General features: G+C 42.9%; 1 protein-coding gene across 3 annotated transcripts in view; it reads left to right on the top strand.

The window, feature by feature from the left end:
* The window catches only part of LOC109900784 (calcipressin-2), a 119,919-nt gene that overhangs the window by 46,024 nt on the left and 55,989 nt on the right, over positions 1-17,906 (top strand). The window contains exon 1 of one of the 3 annotated variants that reach the window (XM_020496601.2): positions 6,423-6,759. The exons of the other annotated variants lie outside the window; for them this stretch is intronic. Within the exon in view, the coding sequence (XP_020352190.1) occupies positions 6,673-6,759 (87 nt within the window). The 5' untranslated portion in view covers positions 6,423-6,672. Of the gene's footprint in view, positions 1-6,422; positions 6,760-17,906 lie in introns of those variants that run through there. 3 annotated transcript variants of the gene reach the window in all.

The following is a 17,906-nucleotide window of genomic DNA, read 5'->3' as shown; positions in this document are numbered from 1 at the left end:
TCACAAGGACAGGTGAAACAGATCAGGGCGTGACACTGGTGTATCAGTCTGGGTCTTAATGAAGAATACGTCCCTGTGTTCATTGTTGACTGTCTGTGAGAAGATACGATGGCTCTCTCTGTCATTCACCACAACACCTCCTCATTGTTTTAGAGGAAAAAGGGGGAGGCTTGCAAGCTGAAGAACACCATCCCAACAGTGAAGCACGGGGGTGGTAGCATCATGTTGTGTGGGTGTTTTGCTGCAAGAGGGACTGGTGCACTTCACAAAATAGATTATATAGCATTATATAGCAGTTCCCAAATGATGTAGATATATTGAAGAAACATCTCAAGACATCAGTCAGGAAGTTAAGGCTTTGTCGTAAATGGGTCTTCCAAATGGACAATGCCCCCAAGCATACTTCCAAAGATGTGGCAAAATGGCTTAAGGACAACAAAGTCAAGGTATTGGAGTGGCCATCACAAAGCCCTGATCTCAATCCTATAGATAATTTGTGGGCAGAACTGAAAAAGTGTTTGCAAGCAAGGAGGCCTACAAACCTGACTCAGTTACACCAGCTCTGTCAGGAGGAATGGGCCAAAATTCATCCAACTTATTGTGGGGAGCTTGTGGAAGGCTACCCGAAATGTTGAACACAAGTTAAACAATTTAAAGGCAATGCTACCAAATACTAATTGAGTGTAGGTAGACTTCTGACCAACTGGGAATGTGATGAAAGAAATAAAAGCAGAAATAAATAGTTCTCTCTACTATTATTCTAACATTTCACATTCTTAAAATGAAGTGGTGATCCTAACTGACCTAAGACAGGGATTTTACTAGGATTATTTATTAGGATTAAATGTCAGGAATTGTGAAAAACTGAGTTTAAATGTTGTTGGTTAAGGTGTATGTAAACTCCCGTCTTCAACTGTGTGTGAGAATGCTGTTCATTGACTAATGCTAAGCATTCAACACCATTGTGCCCACAAAGCTCATCACTAAGCTAAGGACCCTGGGTCTAAACACCTCCTTCTGCGACTGGATCCTGGACTTCCTGACGGGTTGTCCCTCAGGTGGTAAAGGTAGGTAACAACATGTCTGCCACGCTGATCCTCAACACTGGGGCCCCTCAGGGGTGCATGCTTATTCCCCTACTGTTCATTCACCCACGATTGCATGGCCAGGCACGACTCCAACACCTTCATAAAGTTTTCTGACGACAATGGTCGGCCTGATCACCGACAACGATGAGACAGCCTATAGGGAGGAGGTCAGAGGCTGCCAGGACAACAACCTTTCCCTCAACGTGAACAAGACAAAGGAGATGATTGTGGACTACAGGAAAAGGCGGGCCGAACAGGCCCCCATTAACATCGACAAGGCTGTAGTGGAGCAGGTCGAGAGTTTCACTTTCCATGGTGTTCACATCACCAACAAACTATCATGGTCCAAACACACCAAAACAGTCATGATGAAGGCACAACAACACCTTTTCCCCCTAAGGAGACTGAAAAGATTTGGCATGGGTCCCCGCATTCTCAAAGTTATACAGCTGCTACATGAAGAGCATTGGTACTGGTTGTATCATCGCCTGGTATGGCAACTGCTCGGCATTGGACCGTAAGGTGCTACAGAGGGTAGTGCGTACGGCCGAGTACATCACCGGGGCCAAGCATCCTGCCATCCAGGACCTATATACTAGGCGGTGTCAGAGGAAGGCCCCCAAAAAATGTTGAAGACTCCAGTCACCCTAGTCATAGACTGTTGTCTCTGCTAGAGCCCAAGTCTAGGTTCAAAAGGCTCCTGAACAGCTTCTACCCACAAGCCATAAGACATAGCAATTAATCAAATGGCCCCCCGGACTATTTACATTGGTTGTGTGTTTCAATTCATTCTAAGCTGTTCTGTATGTACTTGTGTACTTGAAAATGTAATTTGTCTGTGTGGTTGCGTGCAGTTCATGCACATGTAATGTACATCTGTACATTCCATGTGCATGCACTGCACGCAACCACATAATGTCAAAGTTGAAACACTCATCTTGAACTTAGAAACAGCTCTGTCTGTGTTGTCCAGACACTCCTTTGACAACAGGCAGTTCCCAGCAGAGTCTGGGTACAAAGGTCTCTCTCTGGGCTGCTGTTCCACTGAACACTAGATTTTCCATTTCCCCCATTAACGTTTTGTCTGTCAATAACTGGTTAGAAGACTGGGTGGGCCTTCTATTGTGACTCTCCTTTATCTAATCAAGGGTTTCCCACAGGCAGACAGGCCGTTGTGGCCGGAGTGATGATGGCTTTGTGTGGCCAAAGATAAGCACCTAAATGGATGGACTGGGCTTTGTTTACAATAGAAAACCGTGGCGAGTGGGAGGCTTTATTGGTTTAAACTGACAGTTTGGTTTCAACTTACCTTATATACAGTTGAGTCCTGATAAGTACACATCGGATAAGTGAACATACGTCAGTTTAAGTGCAGTTCTGTTGATCAATCCCGTGTCTCTTGCTTCAGATATCAGGAGTGGACTGTATTCCATTGACTCTGCTGTTACTGTCTCTCATCTAACTCTGGTCCCGTTTCTACTCTATTGCCATGTGGACAAGTGGCTGTTAAACTGCTCCGCTTATGCAGACAGTCTGTCTTTGTGTGTGTTTTATCAAGGACCTTGTAGTGGTGTGTGAAATCAGCCCCAGCCTCTGTCTTAGCCAGCGCAATTAGTCTAAGCGACGTCGTCTTGGTCTGGCTGTGTTGAAGCCCTTACACTCTTTTATTTTCAGCTCAACGACACAAACGGGTCCTTGTGAATTAGGTGGGTTTATGAAATGGTGTTCCCCCTGGTCGCCCACCCACTGGTTTGTGACAGGCTGAGATGGGTTGTTTATCGACACCAAGGAAAACCGTGTGGGTGGGTGAGTGTGTGTGTGCCGCACGCACGCACGCAGAGGCTGATTTTCCATTAAGGAAGGACAACATGATAAAATATTACATTGGTACTGCAGGATCGTTCTGTCAATACACCCGAATAGACAGAGGGGAGAGACAGGGCAAAAGAGAGAGTAAGAGATAGAGAAAGGAAATGAGGAGAGATGGAGTGGAGAGAGGCAAACACGTGCTACCCTCTATGCAGTGTACCTGGTTGGCATTAGTGTGAGTGTATGACTTAACACAGTCATGCAATACCGCCATATAATAACCTGTCCCTTGTATTCACATACAGATGAGTACTATCCCGGTCTATGTGTATTCCATGGAGTTAATGTGTTAGCTGTATTCCATGGAGTTAATGTGTTAGCTGTATTCCATAGAGGTAATGTGTTAGCTGTATTCCATAGAGGTAATGTGTTTGCTGTATTCCATGGAGGTAATGTGTTAGCTGTATTCCATGGAGGTAATGTGTTAGCTGTATTCCATGGAGGTAATGTGTTAGCTGTATTCCATGGAGGTAATGTGTTAGCTGTATTCCATGGAGGGAATGTGTTAGCTGTATTCCATGGAGGTAATGTGTTAGCTGTATTCCATGGAGGTAACGTGTTAGCTGTATTCCATGGAGGTAATGTGTTCACTGTATTCCATAGAGGTAATGTGTTAGCTGTATTCCATAGAGGTAATGTGTTAGCTGTATTCCATAGAAGTAATGTGTTAGCTGTATTCCATAGAGGTAATGTGTTAGCTGTATTCCATAGAGGTAATGTGTTAGCTGTATTCCATTGAGGTAATGTGTTAGCTGTATTCCATAGAGGTAATGTGTTAGCTGTATTCCATGGAGGTAATGTGTTAGCTGTATTCCATGGAGGTAATGTGTTAGCTGTATTCCATGGAGGTAATGTGTTAGCTGTATTCCATGGAGGTAATGTGTTAGCTGTATTCCATGGAGGTAATGTGTTAGCTGTATTCCATGGAGGTAATGTGTTAGCTGTATTCCAATAGGATGGAGGTTATGTTTTAGCTGTACTCCAATAGGAACCTGCCTGTTACGCGAATGCAGTAAGCCAAGGTAAGTTTGCTAGCTAGCATTAAACTTATCTTATAAAAAACAATCAATCAACGACTGTCGTTGCTACAATGTGTACTTAACCATAAACATTAATGACTTTCTTAAAATCAAAACACAAGTATATATTTTTAAACCTGCATATTTAGCTAAAAGAAATCCAGGATAGCAGGCAATATTAACCAGGTGAAATTGTGTCACTTCTCTAGCGTTCATTGCACGCAGAGTCAGGGTCTCTGCAACATTTTGGGCCGCCTGGCTCTTTGCCAACTAATTTTCCAGAATTTTACGTAATTATGACATAACATTGAAGGTTGTGCAATGTAACAGGAATATTTAGACTCATGGATGCCAACCGTTAGATAAAATACGGAACCGAATATATATTTTTTTACCGTTCATGTCTTCCATAGAGAACGTCTTGATCTACTTCAAATAAGGTCTGTGTTTGGTGCAGGCTTAAACCGCCTCTGTGTTTTCATACCCGTGTAAATCTCACTAGGATAAGGTAACGTTTGTCAACATATTTTCATAAATCCACTCTACAAAAAAAATGATCTTCGCTTATATTTAGCCAATATTGATCAGAGTTACCTTATCCTATGGATATCTACACAGTTATAAAATTGGCAAGGCGGTGTAAGCCTACACGAAACACAGACCTTATTTTAAGTGATTCTAAAAATATCCAATGGAATAAATTAATGAAGGAACTGCTTTTCAGATTTTGCTAGAAGGTGTCATGGGAATTATGACTCGCACTTTGGTAGTCAATTCTTACCATGCCAATTATTAAAATAGAATTTCCTGCATATCGAAATTAGTTTTTGTTTTCAACATTCATCACAGGTAACTTAAACTCTTTTTATTCAAATAGTTGAGAGTATTTGTCTCCTAAGCAGACTCTTCAGTATCATTGTCACTTCAGAGCTGTGTGTGTGTGTTACAGATGGCAGAGAAAAGCAGAGCACCAGTGTGGGACTGTTACATGGAATTGGCACCAGGGAAAGCAAGGTGTCTTATTTGTGATAAAGATGTAAGCATGGGGTCAGCAACGACTAAATAAAAAAATACCACCAACATGTGGAATACCCATCCAAAAGCCCATAATATGTATTATATTAAGTTCAAATAAGTGTTCATTGTTCATTCAGTATTGTTGCAATTGTCATTATTACAAAAATGTGTGTGTGTATATATAAATACTTTTTTTTTATCATACGATTAATCGGCAGCACCTTTTTCTGCCCTCAAATAATCGGTAGCGGTATCGGTGTTGAAAAATCATAATCGGTCGACCTCTAGTATATAGTTCCTTCAAGCATCTATCAATATACTCTCCTCATCTCACCTTTTCCATCGCTTGTGGACTTCAGTGCACAACACATCAGCTGTCTGTGACCAGGCAAAAACACCTTTCCAAGCCAAGCCAAACCTTCATATCATGACCGCTAACCACTACACGTTGTCACGTCATAGTCAACCAGAACTACTAGAACTAATAAATCTGCTACAATCATGCAGTACCGTGTACAGTCAGAAAGCAGTTTAGCAGGCCCCAGTGGCAATAAATTAATAAAACCAAAAGCTTACCTTGACTTGGAAGGGTTCCAGTGTTGGATAGCCATAGCCAGCTAGCTAACATAGCATCCCTCTCTGTTTGAGCTGGGTGTTTGAGTAGGCTAAACTCTCTCTCTCTCTCCTTAATTTTGGAATAAATTAATTTGTTAAAAACAGATCAACTATTGTCTTTCTCTCTCTTTTAGTCAACTACTCACCACATTTTATACACTGCAGTGCTAGCTAGCTGTAGCTTATGCTTTCAGTACTAGATTAATTCTCTGATCCTTTGATTGGGTGGACAACATGTCAGTTCATGCTGCAAGAGCCCTGATAGGTTGGAGGACGTCCTCCGGAAGTTGTCATAATTATGTGTAAGTCTATATAGGTGAAGAACCATGAGCATTGAAGTCAATGTACCCAGAGGAGGAAGGAAGCTAGCTGTCCTCCAGCTACACCATGGTGCTACCCTACAGAGTGCTGCTGAGACTACTGTAGATCTTCATTGCAACAGTTTATTTTCATCAATTATTTGGTGATGTGAATATATTTATTATAAAAAGGACAACTTTTTTAAATTGTTCACTATTTTTATGAAGTTCACTAAGGAGGATGGTCCTCCCCTTCCTCCTCTGAGGAGCCTCCACTGCTGCACATGTAGCGCAGCGGGAATCAGCCTGGTATTTATGACGCTAATATTCCATATTCATACTGCAGAATATTGTTTGAATCCTTCCCCAGAGCCAATGTGTCTGAGTGTGTCTCTTGATTTTAGGGAGCATGGTGTGGAATGCAAATCAACATTTGATATTGTGTGTGTGTGTGTGCTGGGGGCAGTGATGTCATAACTGGAAGAGGGAGCGAGGGGAGGGGGGGCTAGTGGTCTGATTCCTCTCGGAGTCTCGACTTCTTCAGTCAGCCAGCTCTGACTAACAACCAGCCTGCCTCACAGCTAGAGATTATTACAGAGTGGGCTCTTCAGAGCACAATAGAACACACACACTCTCCTCCTCATACACACACACACACCGGCGTGAACACACACACAGAAACACACAGCCAGGTGCTCCGGACCGAGACGTAGATTCTAGCAGTTATTTGTCTGTTTGAGCGGTACAGAGAGGAGCAAAGTGGAAATGCCTTCCCGAAACCTGGACTGTGATATCTTTGTCCTCATTGCCTGTGTGGTGGACGTTGAGGTGTTCACCAGTCAGGAGGTCAAGGTAGGACAAGATACACATACACAGTCCTAGAAGGCAGCACAGAACACACTTCACACACATTTTAGAATACAGGACTAGAATGTGTGTTCTGTGGGTCTGTCTATGCTGCTCAAACAACTCGGCACAACTGAATTTTGTGCTTTCAGTCTGCAATTACTGTAAGACTATTCTGAGGGTGTGTCTGACAGTGTTGTACAGTGACCGTTGTTTTGTCCCATCATCAGCCGACTAGAAGTGACACCATGTCAATGTGAACACTGTCTCTGCTGTGAGTCCAGCTGGACCAGATGAGCTGATGGATAAATAGCTGTGTTCTGTTTGATGTGGGATTAGAGAGACATTAGGTTAGCTCGTCACCTGTCAGTGACTCCACAGATGCCATTTTAGTTATTTTAATTAACCTTTATTTAACTAGGCAAGTCAGTTAAGAACAAATTCTTATTTACAATGGTGGCCTAGGAACGGTGGGTTAACTGCCTTGTTCAGGGGCAGAACAACAGAGGTTAACCTTGTCAGATCGGGGATTTGATCTAGCAACCTTTCGGTTACTGGCTCAATGCTCTAACCACTAGGCTACCTGCTGCCAATGCGCATGCCTAGGGTAGTTAACAAGGTGTACAGGTTAGTACAGGTTAGCTGCCCAGCTAACCTGTACTGTCTGTTTCTGATTGTATTACTGTCTGTATATGCACAACAAACCTTTGATGTATTGATTTTAACACTGAAGTATTATTTGAATGCACTGTATGCAGTTGGTGTTCATTTTACATCAAACATGTCAGAGCCTTTTTACCATTACTTTGATTTGTGTTGCAACAAGTTTCATTTTTAGGGTGAAGTGTGTTGAATTGCACAGCAAGATGCTGCAGCTTTGTTCTACTTTTGGCACTCTCAAATGTTCATAATTTACTTGCGTAAGACACACACACACTTATGCACACACTACTGTGCATCCATCCATAATAGTCAGTGATTAGGAAAGGAGGCTCTGTCTGAGTGATCATTACTCCTCCAATCACATTGGACCCACATGTTTTGTTTAATGAATCACTGTCTGCTGCTCGGCTGCTCTGGTCTGGCTGCTCTCCCAAACACCATCTTCAACTGGGTTAATCATCTAAAATATAGAAGATTCTGGAATCTAGACTATCCTCTGATAGAAGATGAGGCAGAGAGACTGAAGAGATGAAGTTATGATTGGAGTGATGTGAAGATTCTTTTGATGGAATATCTATATAGGATTCAAGGAGGCCCATTATCAGCAACCATCACTCCTGTCTTCTAATGGCACGTTGTGTTAGCTAATCCAGGTTTATCATTTTAAAAGGCTAATTGATCATTAGAAAACCCTTTTGCAATTATGTTAGCACAGCTGAAAACTGTTGTGCTCATTAAAGAAGCAATACAACTGGCCTTCTTTAGACTAGTTGAATATCTGGAGCATCGGCATTTGTGGGTTCAATTTACAGGCTACGAATGGCCAGAAACAAAGAACTTTCTTCTGAAACTCATCGTCTATTCTTGTTCTGAGAAATGACGGCTATTCCATGCGAAAAATTGCCAAGTAACTGAAGATCTGGTACAACGCTGTGTACTACTCCCTTCACAGAACAGCGCAAACTGGCTCTAACCAGAATAGAAAGAGGAGTGGGAGGCCCCGGTGCACAACTGAGCAAGAGGACAAGTACATTATTGTCTAGTTTGAGAAACAGATGCCTCACAAGTCCTCAACTGCCAGCTTTATTAAATAGTACCCACAAAACACCAGTCTCAACGTCAACAGTGAAGAGGCGACTCCGGGACTCTGCCTTCCTCTGTCCAGTGTCTGTGTTCTTTTGCCCATCTTAATCTTTTCTTTTTATTGGCCAGTCTGAGATATTCCTTTTTCTTTGAAACTCTGCCTAGAAGCCCAGCATCCTGGAGTCCCGGGTACTATTTAATGAAGCTGCCAGTTGAGGACTTGTGAGGCGTCTGTTTCTCAAACTCAGTTGTGCTCAGTTGTGCACCGGGGCCTCCCACTCTTCTATTCTGGTTAGAGACAGTTTGCGCTGTTCTGTGAAGGAAGTAGTACACAGAGTGGCAATTTCTCGCATGGAATAGCCTTAATTTCTCAAAACAAGAATAGACTGATGAGTTTCAGAAGAAAGTTCTTTGTTTCTGGCCATTTTGAGCCTGTAATGCTCCAGATACTCAACTAGTCTAAAGAAGGCAAGGTTTATTGCTTTTTTCATTAGGACAACCGTTTTCAGCTGTGCTAACATAATTGCAAAATGGTTTTCTAATGATCAAGTATCCTTTTATAATGATGAACTTGGATTAGCTAACACAACATGCCGTTGGAACACAGGAGTAATGGTTGCTGATAATGGGCCTCCTTGACTCCTATATAGATATTCCATAAAACAATTCTGCCGCTTCCAGCTACAATAGTAACTTACAACATTAACAATGTCTACACTGTATTTCTGATCAATTTTATGTTATTTTAATGGACAAAAAATTTGCTTTTCTTTCAAAAACAAGCACATTTCTAGTGACCCCAAACTTTTGAACGGTAGTGTAGATGGAGGATAACAGCTGAGATCCTAACTGCTCTGAAGCGCTCTGATTTGAACGCTAAAGCAGCTTCTCCCTATGCTTAGTCACAGCAGCTAATGGTGACCAAGTCACTTGTATCACTTGCTGCTGAGAATATCTTTGACACGGATGTGTTATTTTACATGTTGCCAGGCTTCCATATCCCTTCTGCCACAGATACTTATGAATATGGATTGAATATGGAATGAATATGAAGTGAATATGGAGTGAATATGGAGTGAATATGGAATGAATATGGAATGAATATGGAGTGTTGAAGCCGCTCAGTCTTGGGTTCTTAATGTTCACACGAGCACATCTACAGCCTGACGTGACTGGTCAATGGTATTGTTGACCATGACATGGCACCATGACCCCTCTCTCCCCCTTCTCTTCCTCCTTTTTCTCCCCCCCCCCCCCTCGCTCCCTTCCTGCTCTCTTTCTCTCATTCTCTCTCCCTCTTTCTCCCTCCCTCTTCCACCCCCTTTCTCTCTCCCCCCACAGTCTGTCTGTGTCCATGCTTTCCATTGAGCTGTGTCCTATATAGTCAAAAGAGGGGTTAGAGGTTGAGGCAGGCTGTAATACCATTTAATGACAGGAGGAGTAGCCGGTCACAGAGACATGTCATCTCTCTCTTCTTCCCTACAGTAAGAAACTCACCAGTCACCAGAGTCAGGACCAGGGTCAGTGTCATTCCTGTACCAGTCGTGAACTTGAACCCTGACTTGTGACCTATCAGCCCCCTGAATTTTGAAAGACTGAGCAATTATGGAGGTCTCTATGAAGGTTACAGTTACTGTAGTAGGCTGTGTTAATAATGACTTGTTTTGACACTGTACTCCTTGAATAAGTGAACTTGGTTCTGAACTGTATTTTTTATTTTAGATTGACGTTTATGGGTGCGTTGTGTGGGATACTGTACTGTGGGTGATTGAGCACAGAAACACTATATTCCCAACACTAAACACTATCATTACTGAAGTAATTGCTGTGTACTGACTATGGAAACATGACGGTGAAAGAGGTCATGGCAGTGGTTTGGGTTAAGGATGGGGTAGGTTCAGGTTGGAGTGTAGTTCAGGGTAAGTGCGAGGGTAAAACTGTCTCTCAGCTGTATTTACAGGGAGGCATTTTCACAACATGGTTGTTAACATGAGGAAGTCACCATTTCTGTTAGTTATACAACTATTACTATGATCCCAAGAGGTCCATTCATCATAATTCCTATTCAGCCAGTGTATGAAGAATCATTTTGATTTCAAGCATTCACATCTGAATATACTGTAATTTTGTTCTTTCTGATCTACCACCATGATAGATAAAGGAACTGTGATCCCAGCATTTGTTCATATTGCATCTCTTTAGTGTCCCATTGTGTGAATTTTACACTCTATAACTGGATTCTCTGTTTAGTTGGTGTTTAAAAGGTAAGGAGAAAGAGAACAGAGAAAGAGGAGCTCAATTAGAGAAGCTAGGAATGTTACTATGAACAGGCTTAACCTGGCACAGACATTATATATTCTATCTCGTTGTACTGAGCAGTGGTTAGATAAAACCTTCATTTCCATAAAGCCTGACCAATCACAATGTGCTGTAATAAAGTGTGGTGTTTTAATGAATGAGAATTCATTAACCTTTGAGAAATCTATCCATGCCAGTTCTAATGGGCGACTTGTTCAATTTCTTGTTCAATTTCTCCTCTAAGATGGAAAATCACATTGCAGTAAAATGACTGGATGGATGGATAGGGGATGTTATTAACAATCCTTCCTCCCCCACAAGCTTGCTATGTGAAATTTCCTGCCCTGGTTAAAACATGACCATTCCTTACACGAGGTTACACAACGCAGGAGCTATTTTTGGCTGTAGGTCAAGGTTCAACATGAAAAAGAGCAATCTGGGAGTCTAGAGTCTGGATGTGTTTAAGATGAATTATAGTTTCTTCCCCTAAAAGGAAGAGAGAACAGAAAAACCCTGTATTCTGGCCTCTGTTTCTTTAGTCTCTGGCTGATTCATCTCCTAGTCTGTCTGTATGTGATTAAAGCCAAAGCCTGTGTTGTTAAAGTTGACATTCATCTGTGAATGAGTCTGAAGGTGAGCCTAGTTTCATGTTGAGTTGTTCGCCTCTCCTCTGCTGCCCCTGTTAAGAAGGGATTGATGAGGTTAATGCCAGTAAGTGAACAGTAAACATGCCTGTTTGGCTCTGGTAGCTTACCACTGTAATTACGTAAATATCCACACGCATACCGCATCGCCTTCAAAGGCGGCTGTGGAAAAAACACAACACCTTGGATCACTTTTGTTCCTTCCTCTAACACAGACCCATTTAACTTGTAATGTTATTCCAGTGGAGAGCTGTTGTGTTCCTATTGGAGAGAGTGCTTCTCATACTGATGAGGAGTGGTCTGTCCTGTCATCCAGTGCTCCTGGTTTGCTGTAGATATATCTGTGTGTTGCTCAAGGAGAGGTGTTAACAGAAAGGTTAAGTTGAGTGGGGGTACTGCAGGGCGTCCGCAAAGAAAATCGAATAAAAATACAAAATATATAAAAAACAATAGCTTTTTTTAAATTATTCGTTGTTTTTATGAATATCACTAGCAACAACAGAATAAACACATTGTTTTATTACATACCAGCAGTAAAAAAAGAGGAGAATATACTGTATCTTTCCAATGATGTCAACTTTTCAACTCCTAATGTTGAGCAAATTACACTCATTGGAGCCAATTACATTCACTAGAGTATCTGACATAGGCTTTGAAAAAGCAGCTGTGAATATCCTACCAGTGCAGTAAGTGATGCTGGCTGTTGGTAAGCTTTCTTGACTTGCACATTCATCTTTGCCAACACATGGCTAACCTTTGTTTTAACCAACTAAACCGGGGCTCTTAGCGAAAATGTTTTTGGAGTTACCGTTCTAGCTAATAGGCTGTTAGTTTCCATTTCCTCTTCCAATTATAATGTGGGGAGGCCAAAATAATGAATACCGATCTACCAAATCTATTCATTTTATGATATACCTGATGATATCATTCACCTGATCACAAGTTCATTTCTTTTTTTTTCGCTAATGTATGATGGGGTCCCTGGGTCTCCGGTTCGTCTTGGCAAGAAAAGTTTGAAGACCTCTGAACGTAACACTCAGTGGTAATGTCATGCTTTACTGGGCTTTACTTGTATATGTCAGAGAGAGCTGGATGTTTAGAAACCAGGGCTGCTGCTTGGCCTATCCCCAGGCTTCCTACACAACACATTATGTTCTCTCCATATCTCTGTTTTTTGCCGACTCACATTTGATTTTGAGCAAGCCTTTGCGTCACCCCTTCCTCCCCCAAACTCTCAAATGTGAGGCTGTCAACACAAATACCCCAAATAGCCACTTAGCTCCACCAGTTATCATTGGTGGTGTTGTGGAAATATGCAGAGTACTGCTCATTTTCTCTGAATAAAAGTTGTGATTAGTTATAACACTGTTAGTTAGCAGACACAATAATGCTAGACACCAATGTTCTTTGGCCAACCCACATCTCTCTCCCATTGACTGTCCGTGATAGCTGTAGCACCACCGAACCAGCATCCCCTCTCCTTTCACCCTCTCGTTTGCTTTTACTCTCATCCGGAGCCCTTTGCTTCATTAGGATATTTATTTCCATAATTGGAGCACATAAACTGTGGAACGCAGTTTAATAGATTTGAGAATGGGCCCCTCCATCTTGACATTTAGTTTTAACTGCATGACTACTACAAACACCAGATGGCAGTTATGAGGATGTTCACTGTTCACCTTTATAGCTCTCTATTATCTAAGGGCACTTAGAGCCATCAGATGCCCGCACGAACAGACTGGACTGTGCTACCTCTGCTCATGTGTGTGTGTGTGCGTGCTCATGTACGAATAGGTCTTTGTTTGTGAGCCTGAGAATTGCCATGGCCCTGTTACCAGTTGATGTTTAAAAGCCCTGATTGCTACTTCATGGGAAGTGACATTTCTCAGGCTGTATATGTTGAAGCTTTTATTTATTTAACCAGGAAAAGACCTGGAAAAGACCCTTGAGGTTAGAAACCTCTTGTTTCCAGTAAGATTAGTAATCTTGATAGCCTCTACATGATTGATGTGTTCTATTGGCGTAGCAGTTGGACATGTGTGTTTGTCATTGTCTTATCCCGTGTCTTATCCCGTGTAAATAGCCAGTCTTTTTCAAATATATCTTAAACTCACTTTCTATCTACAAACTAAATATACTTTCCTGCAACCCGCCTCAACCAATGTGGTACGGATCTGCAATTTTTATTCCTTATAACTGGAACTTCCACCAGGAGCTTTCCAGCCTACTAGCTTCTAGTCTTTGTTTGCCACGGCTAGCGGTCTTCACCTTTTTCTCAGTCACCAACCAGCCTTAGCTCAGACAACACCTGCCAGCCTGCACAGCGCAATATCAACCTAGAGCATATCGGACTGCTTCTCTCTACCACATTACCGGAATCCTGGCGCTCTGGATCATTAGACCGGATCATCGCAGCTAGCCAGCTGCAAACAGGGGGCTTCTGTTAGCTAATGCCTCTTTCCAGATGCAAGCACCAGCTAGCCTCGAGCTAGGCCCATATACCAGCGAATTCTAGGGCTACAATACCTCCTTTGCCAATTGGCCTGAACCCTTTATTGTCGACACGGAGTCAGGTCCTGTATGTACCTAACTGACCCGCTCTTCCCATTCATCGCCATTTACTCGTTGTTGTCTTAGCTCTCCTGGTCAACACCTGTGATTGCTTTATGCCTCGCTCTAATGTCAATATGCCTTGTCTACTGCTGTCTTGGCTAGTTCTTATTGTTTTATTTCACTGTAGAGCCCTCAGTCCCTCTCAAAATCCCTCTTTTGTCCCACCCCACACACATGCGGAGACCTCACCTGGCTTAACTGGTGCCTCCAGAGACTAAACCTCTCTCATCGTCACTCAACGCCTAGGTTTACCTCCATTGTACTCCCATCCTACCATACCCTTGTCTGTACATTATGCCCTGAATCTATTCTACCACGCCCAGAAATCTGCTCCTTTTATTCTCTGTCCCCAACGCACTAGACGACCAGTTCTTATAGCCTTTAGCCGTACCCTTATCCTACTCCTCCTCTGTTCCTCTGGTGATGTAGAGGTTAACCCAGGCCCTGTAGCCCCCAGTTCCACTCCTATTCCCCAGGCGCTATCATTTGTTGACTTCTGTAACCAAAAAAGCCTTGGTTTCATGCATGTTAACATCAGAAGCCTCCTCCCTAAGTTTGTTTTATTCACTGCTTTAGCACACTCCGCCAACCCTGATGTCCTAGCCGTGTCTGAATCCTGGCTTAGGATGACCCCCCAAAATTCTGAAATTTCCATCCCCAACTACAACATTTTCCACCAAGATAGAACTGCCAAAGTGGGTGGAGTTGCAATCTACTGCAGAGAGAGCCTGCAGAGTTTTGTCATGCTATCCAGGTCTGTGCCCAAACAGGTCAAGCTTCAACTTTTAAAAATCCACCTTTCCAGAAAGAAGTCTCTCACTGTTGCCGCTTGTTATAGACCCTCCTCAGCCCCCAGCTGTGCCCTGGACACCATATGTGAATTAATTGCCCCCCATATATCTTCAGAGTTTGTACTGTTAGGTGACCTAAACTGGGATATGCTTAACACCCCGGCCATCCTACAATCTCCGCTAGATGCCCTCAATCTCACACAAATTATCAAGGAACCTACCAGGTACAACCCTACATCCGTAAACACGGGCACCCTCATAGATATCCTCCTGACCAACCTGCCCTCTAAATACACCTCTGCTGTTTTCAACCGGGATCTCAGCGATCACTGCGTCCGAAATGGGTCTGCGATCAAAGGACCACCCCTCATCACTGTCAAACGCTCCCTAAAACACTTCAGCGAGCAGGCCTTTCTAATCGACCTGGCCCGGGTATCCTGGAAGGATATTGACCTCATTCTGTCAGTAGAGGATGCCTGGTTATTCACTCCAGACTAGACTGCCCTTCACCAGCACAAAAACATCCTGTGGCGTTCTGCATTAGCATCGAATAGCCCCTGCGATATGCAACTTTTCGGGGAAGTTAGGAACCAATATACACAGGCAGTTGGGAACGCTAAGGCTAGCTTTTTCAAACAGAAATTTTCATCCTGTAGCACAAGCTCCAAAAAGTTCTGGGACACTGTAAAGTCCATAGAGAATAAGATAACCTCCTCCCAGCTGCCTTCTGCACTGAGGCTAGGAAACACTGTCACCACCGATAAATCTCAGATAATCGAGAATTTCAAAAATAATTTTTCTACAGCTGGCTATGCTTTCCACTTGGCTACCCCTAACCCGGTCAACAGCTCTGCACCCCCCACAGCTACTTTTCCAAGTATCCCCCATTTCTCCTAGATCCCTAAAGATTGGAAAACTGTCGCTGTCATCCCCCTCTTCAAAGGGGGAGACACTCTAGACCCAAACTGTTACAGACGTATATCTATCCTACCCTGCCTTTCTAAAGTCTTCGAAAGCCAAGTTAACAAACAGATCACCCACCATTTCGAATCCAACCGTACCTTCTCCGCTATGCAATCTGGTTTCCGAGCTGGTCATGGGTGCACCTCAGCCACGCTCAAGGTCCTAAACGATATCATAACTGCCATCAATAAAAGACAGTACTGTGCAGCCGTCTTCATCGACCTGGCCAAGGATTTCGACTCTGTCAATCACCACGTTCTTATTGGCAGACTCAACAGTCTTGTTTTCTCAAATGACTGCCTCGCCTGGTTCACCAACTACTTCTCAGATAGAGTTTAGTGCGTCAAATTGGACGGCCTGTTGTCATGACCTCTGTCAGTCTCTATGGGGGTGCCACAGGGTTCAAATCTCGGGCTGAGTCTTTTCTCTGTATACTTCAATGATTTCGCTCTTGCTGCTGGTGATTCTCTGATCCACCTCTACGCAGACGACACCATTCTGTATACTTCTGGCCCTTCTTTGGACACTGTGTTAACTAACCTCCAGACGAGCTTCAATGCCATACAACACTCCTTCCGTGGCCTCCAACTGCTCTTAAATGCAGGTAAAACTAAATTAATGCTCTTCAACCGATCGCTGCCTGCACCTGCCCGTTCGTCTAGCATCACTACTCTGGACGGTTCTGACTTAGAATATTTGGACAACTACAAATACCTATGTGTCTGGTTAAACTATAAACTCTCCTTCCAGAATCACATTAAGCATATCCAATCCAAAATTAAATCTAGAATCTGCTACCTATTTCGCAACAAAGCGTCCATGCTGCCAAACATACCCTCGTAAAACTGACTATCCTACCGATCCTTGACTTTGGCGATGTCATTTACAAAATAGCCTTCAACACTCTACTCAGCAAACTGGATGTAGTCTATCACAATGCAGTTGGTTTTGTCACCAAACCCCAAATACAGTTGAAGTCGGAAGTTTACATACACCTTAGCCAATTTAAACTCAGTTTTTCACAATTCCTGACATTTAATCCTAGTAAATATTAATTGTCTTAGTTCATTTAGGATCTCCATTTCATTTTAAGAATGTGAAATAATAATGTGTAAGAATAATAGTAGAGGGAATTATTTTTTCCATTTTTTATTCCTTTCATCACATTCCCAGTGGGTCAGAAGTTTACATACACTCAATTAGTATTTGGTAGCATTGCCTTTCAATTGTATAACTTGGGTCAAACGTTTCAGGTAGCCTTCCACAAGCTTCCCACAATAAATGAGGTTCATTTTGGCCCATTCCTGCTGACAGAGCTGGTGTGACTGAGTCAGGTTTGTAAGCCTCCTTGCTCGCACATGCTTTTTCAGTTCTGCCCACAAATGTTCTATGGGATTGAGGTCAGGCCTTTGGGATGGCAACTCCAATACCTTGAAGTTGTTGTCCTTAAGCCATTTTGCCACAACTTTGGAAGTATGCTTGGGGTCATTGTCCATTTGGAAGACCCATTTGCGACCAAGCTTTAACTTCCTGACTGATGTCTTGAGATGTTGCTTCAATACATCCATAATATTTTCCCTCTTCATGATGCCATCTATTTTTCCTTCAACATGATGCTGCCACCCCCGTGCTTCACGGTTGGCTTGGTGTTCTTCGGCTTGCAAGCCTCCCCCTTTTCCCTCCAAACATAACAATGGTCATTATGGCCAAACAGTTCTATTTTTGTTTCATCAGACCAGAGGACATTTTCCCAAAAAGTACGCTCTTTGTCTCCATGTGCAGTTGCAAACCGTAGTCTGGATTTTTTTATGGCGGTTTTGGAGCAGTGGCTTCTTCCTTGCTGAGTGGCCTTTCAGGTTATGTGGATGTAGGACTCATTTTTGTACCTGTTTCCTCTAGCATCTTCACAAGGTCCTTTGCTGTTGTTCTGGGATTGATTCGCACTTTTCGCAACAAAGTACGTTCATCTCTAGGATGAGCAATATGATGGTTGCTTGGTCCCATGGTGTTTACACTTGCGTACTATTGTTTGTACAGATGAACGTGGTACCTTCAGGCATTTGAAAATTGCTCCCAATGGTGAACCAGACTTGTGGAG

The sequence above is a fragment of the Oncorhynchus kisutch genome, linkage group LG12 (genome assembly GCF_002021735.2).
Source record: "Oncorhynchus kisutch isolate 150728-3 linkage group LG12, Okis_V2, whole genome shotgun sequence".
Taxonomy (NCBI): domain Eukaryota; kingdom Metazoa; phylum Chordata; class Actinopteri; order Salmoniformes; family Salmonidae; genus Oncorhynchus; species Oncorhynchus kisutch.
This window is presented reverse-complemented; position numbering and strand designations above follow the sequence as displayed.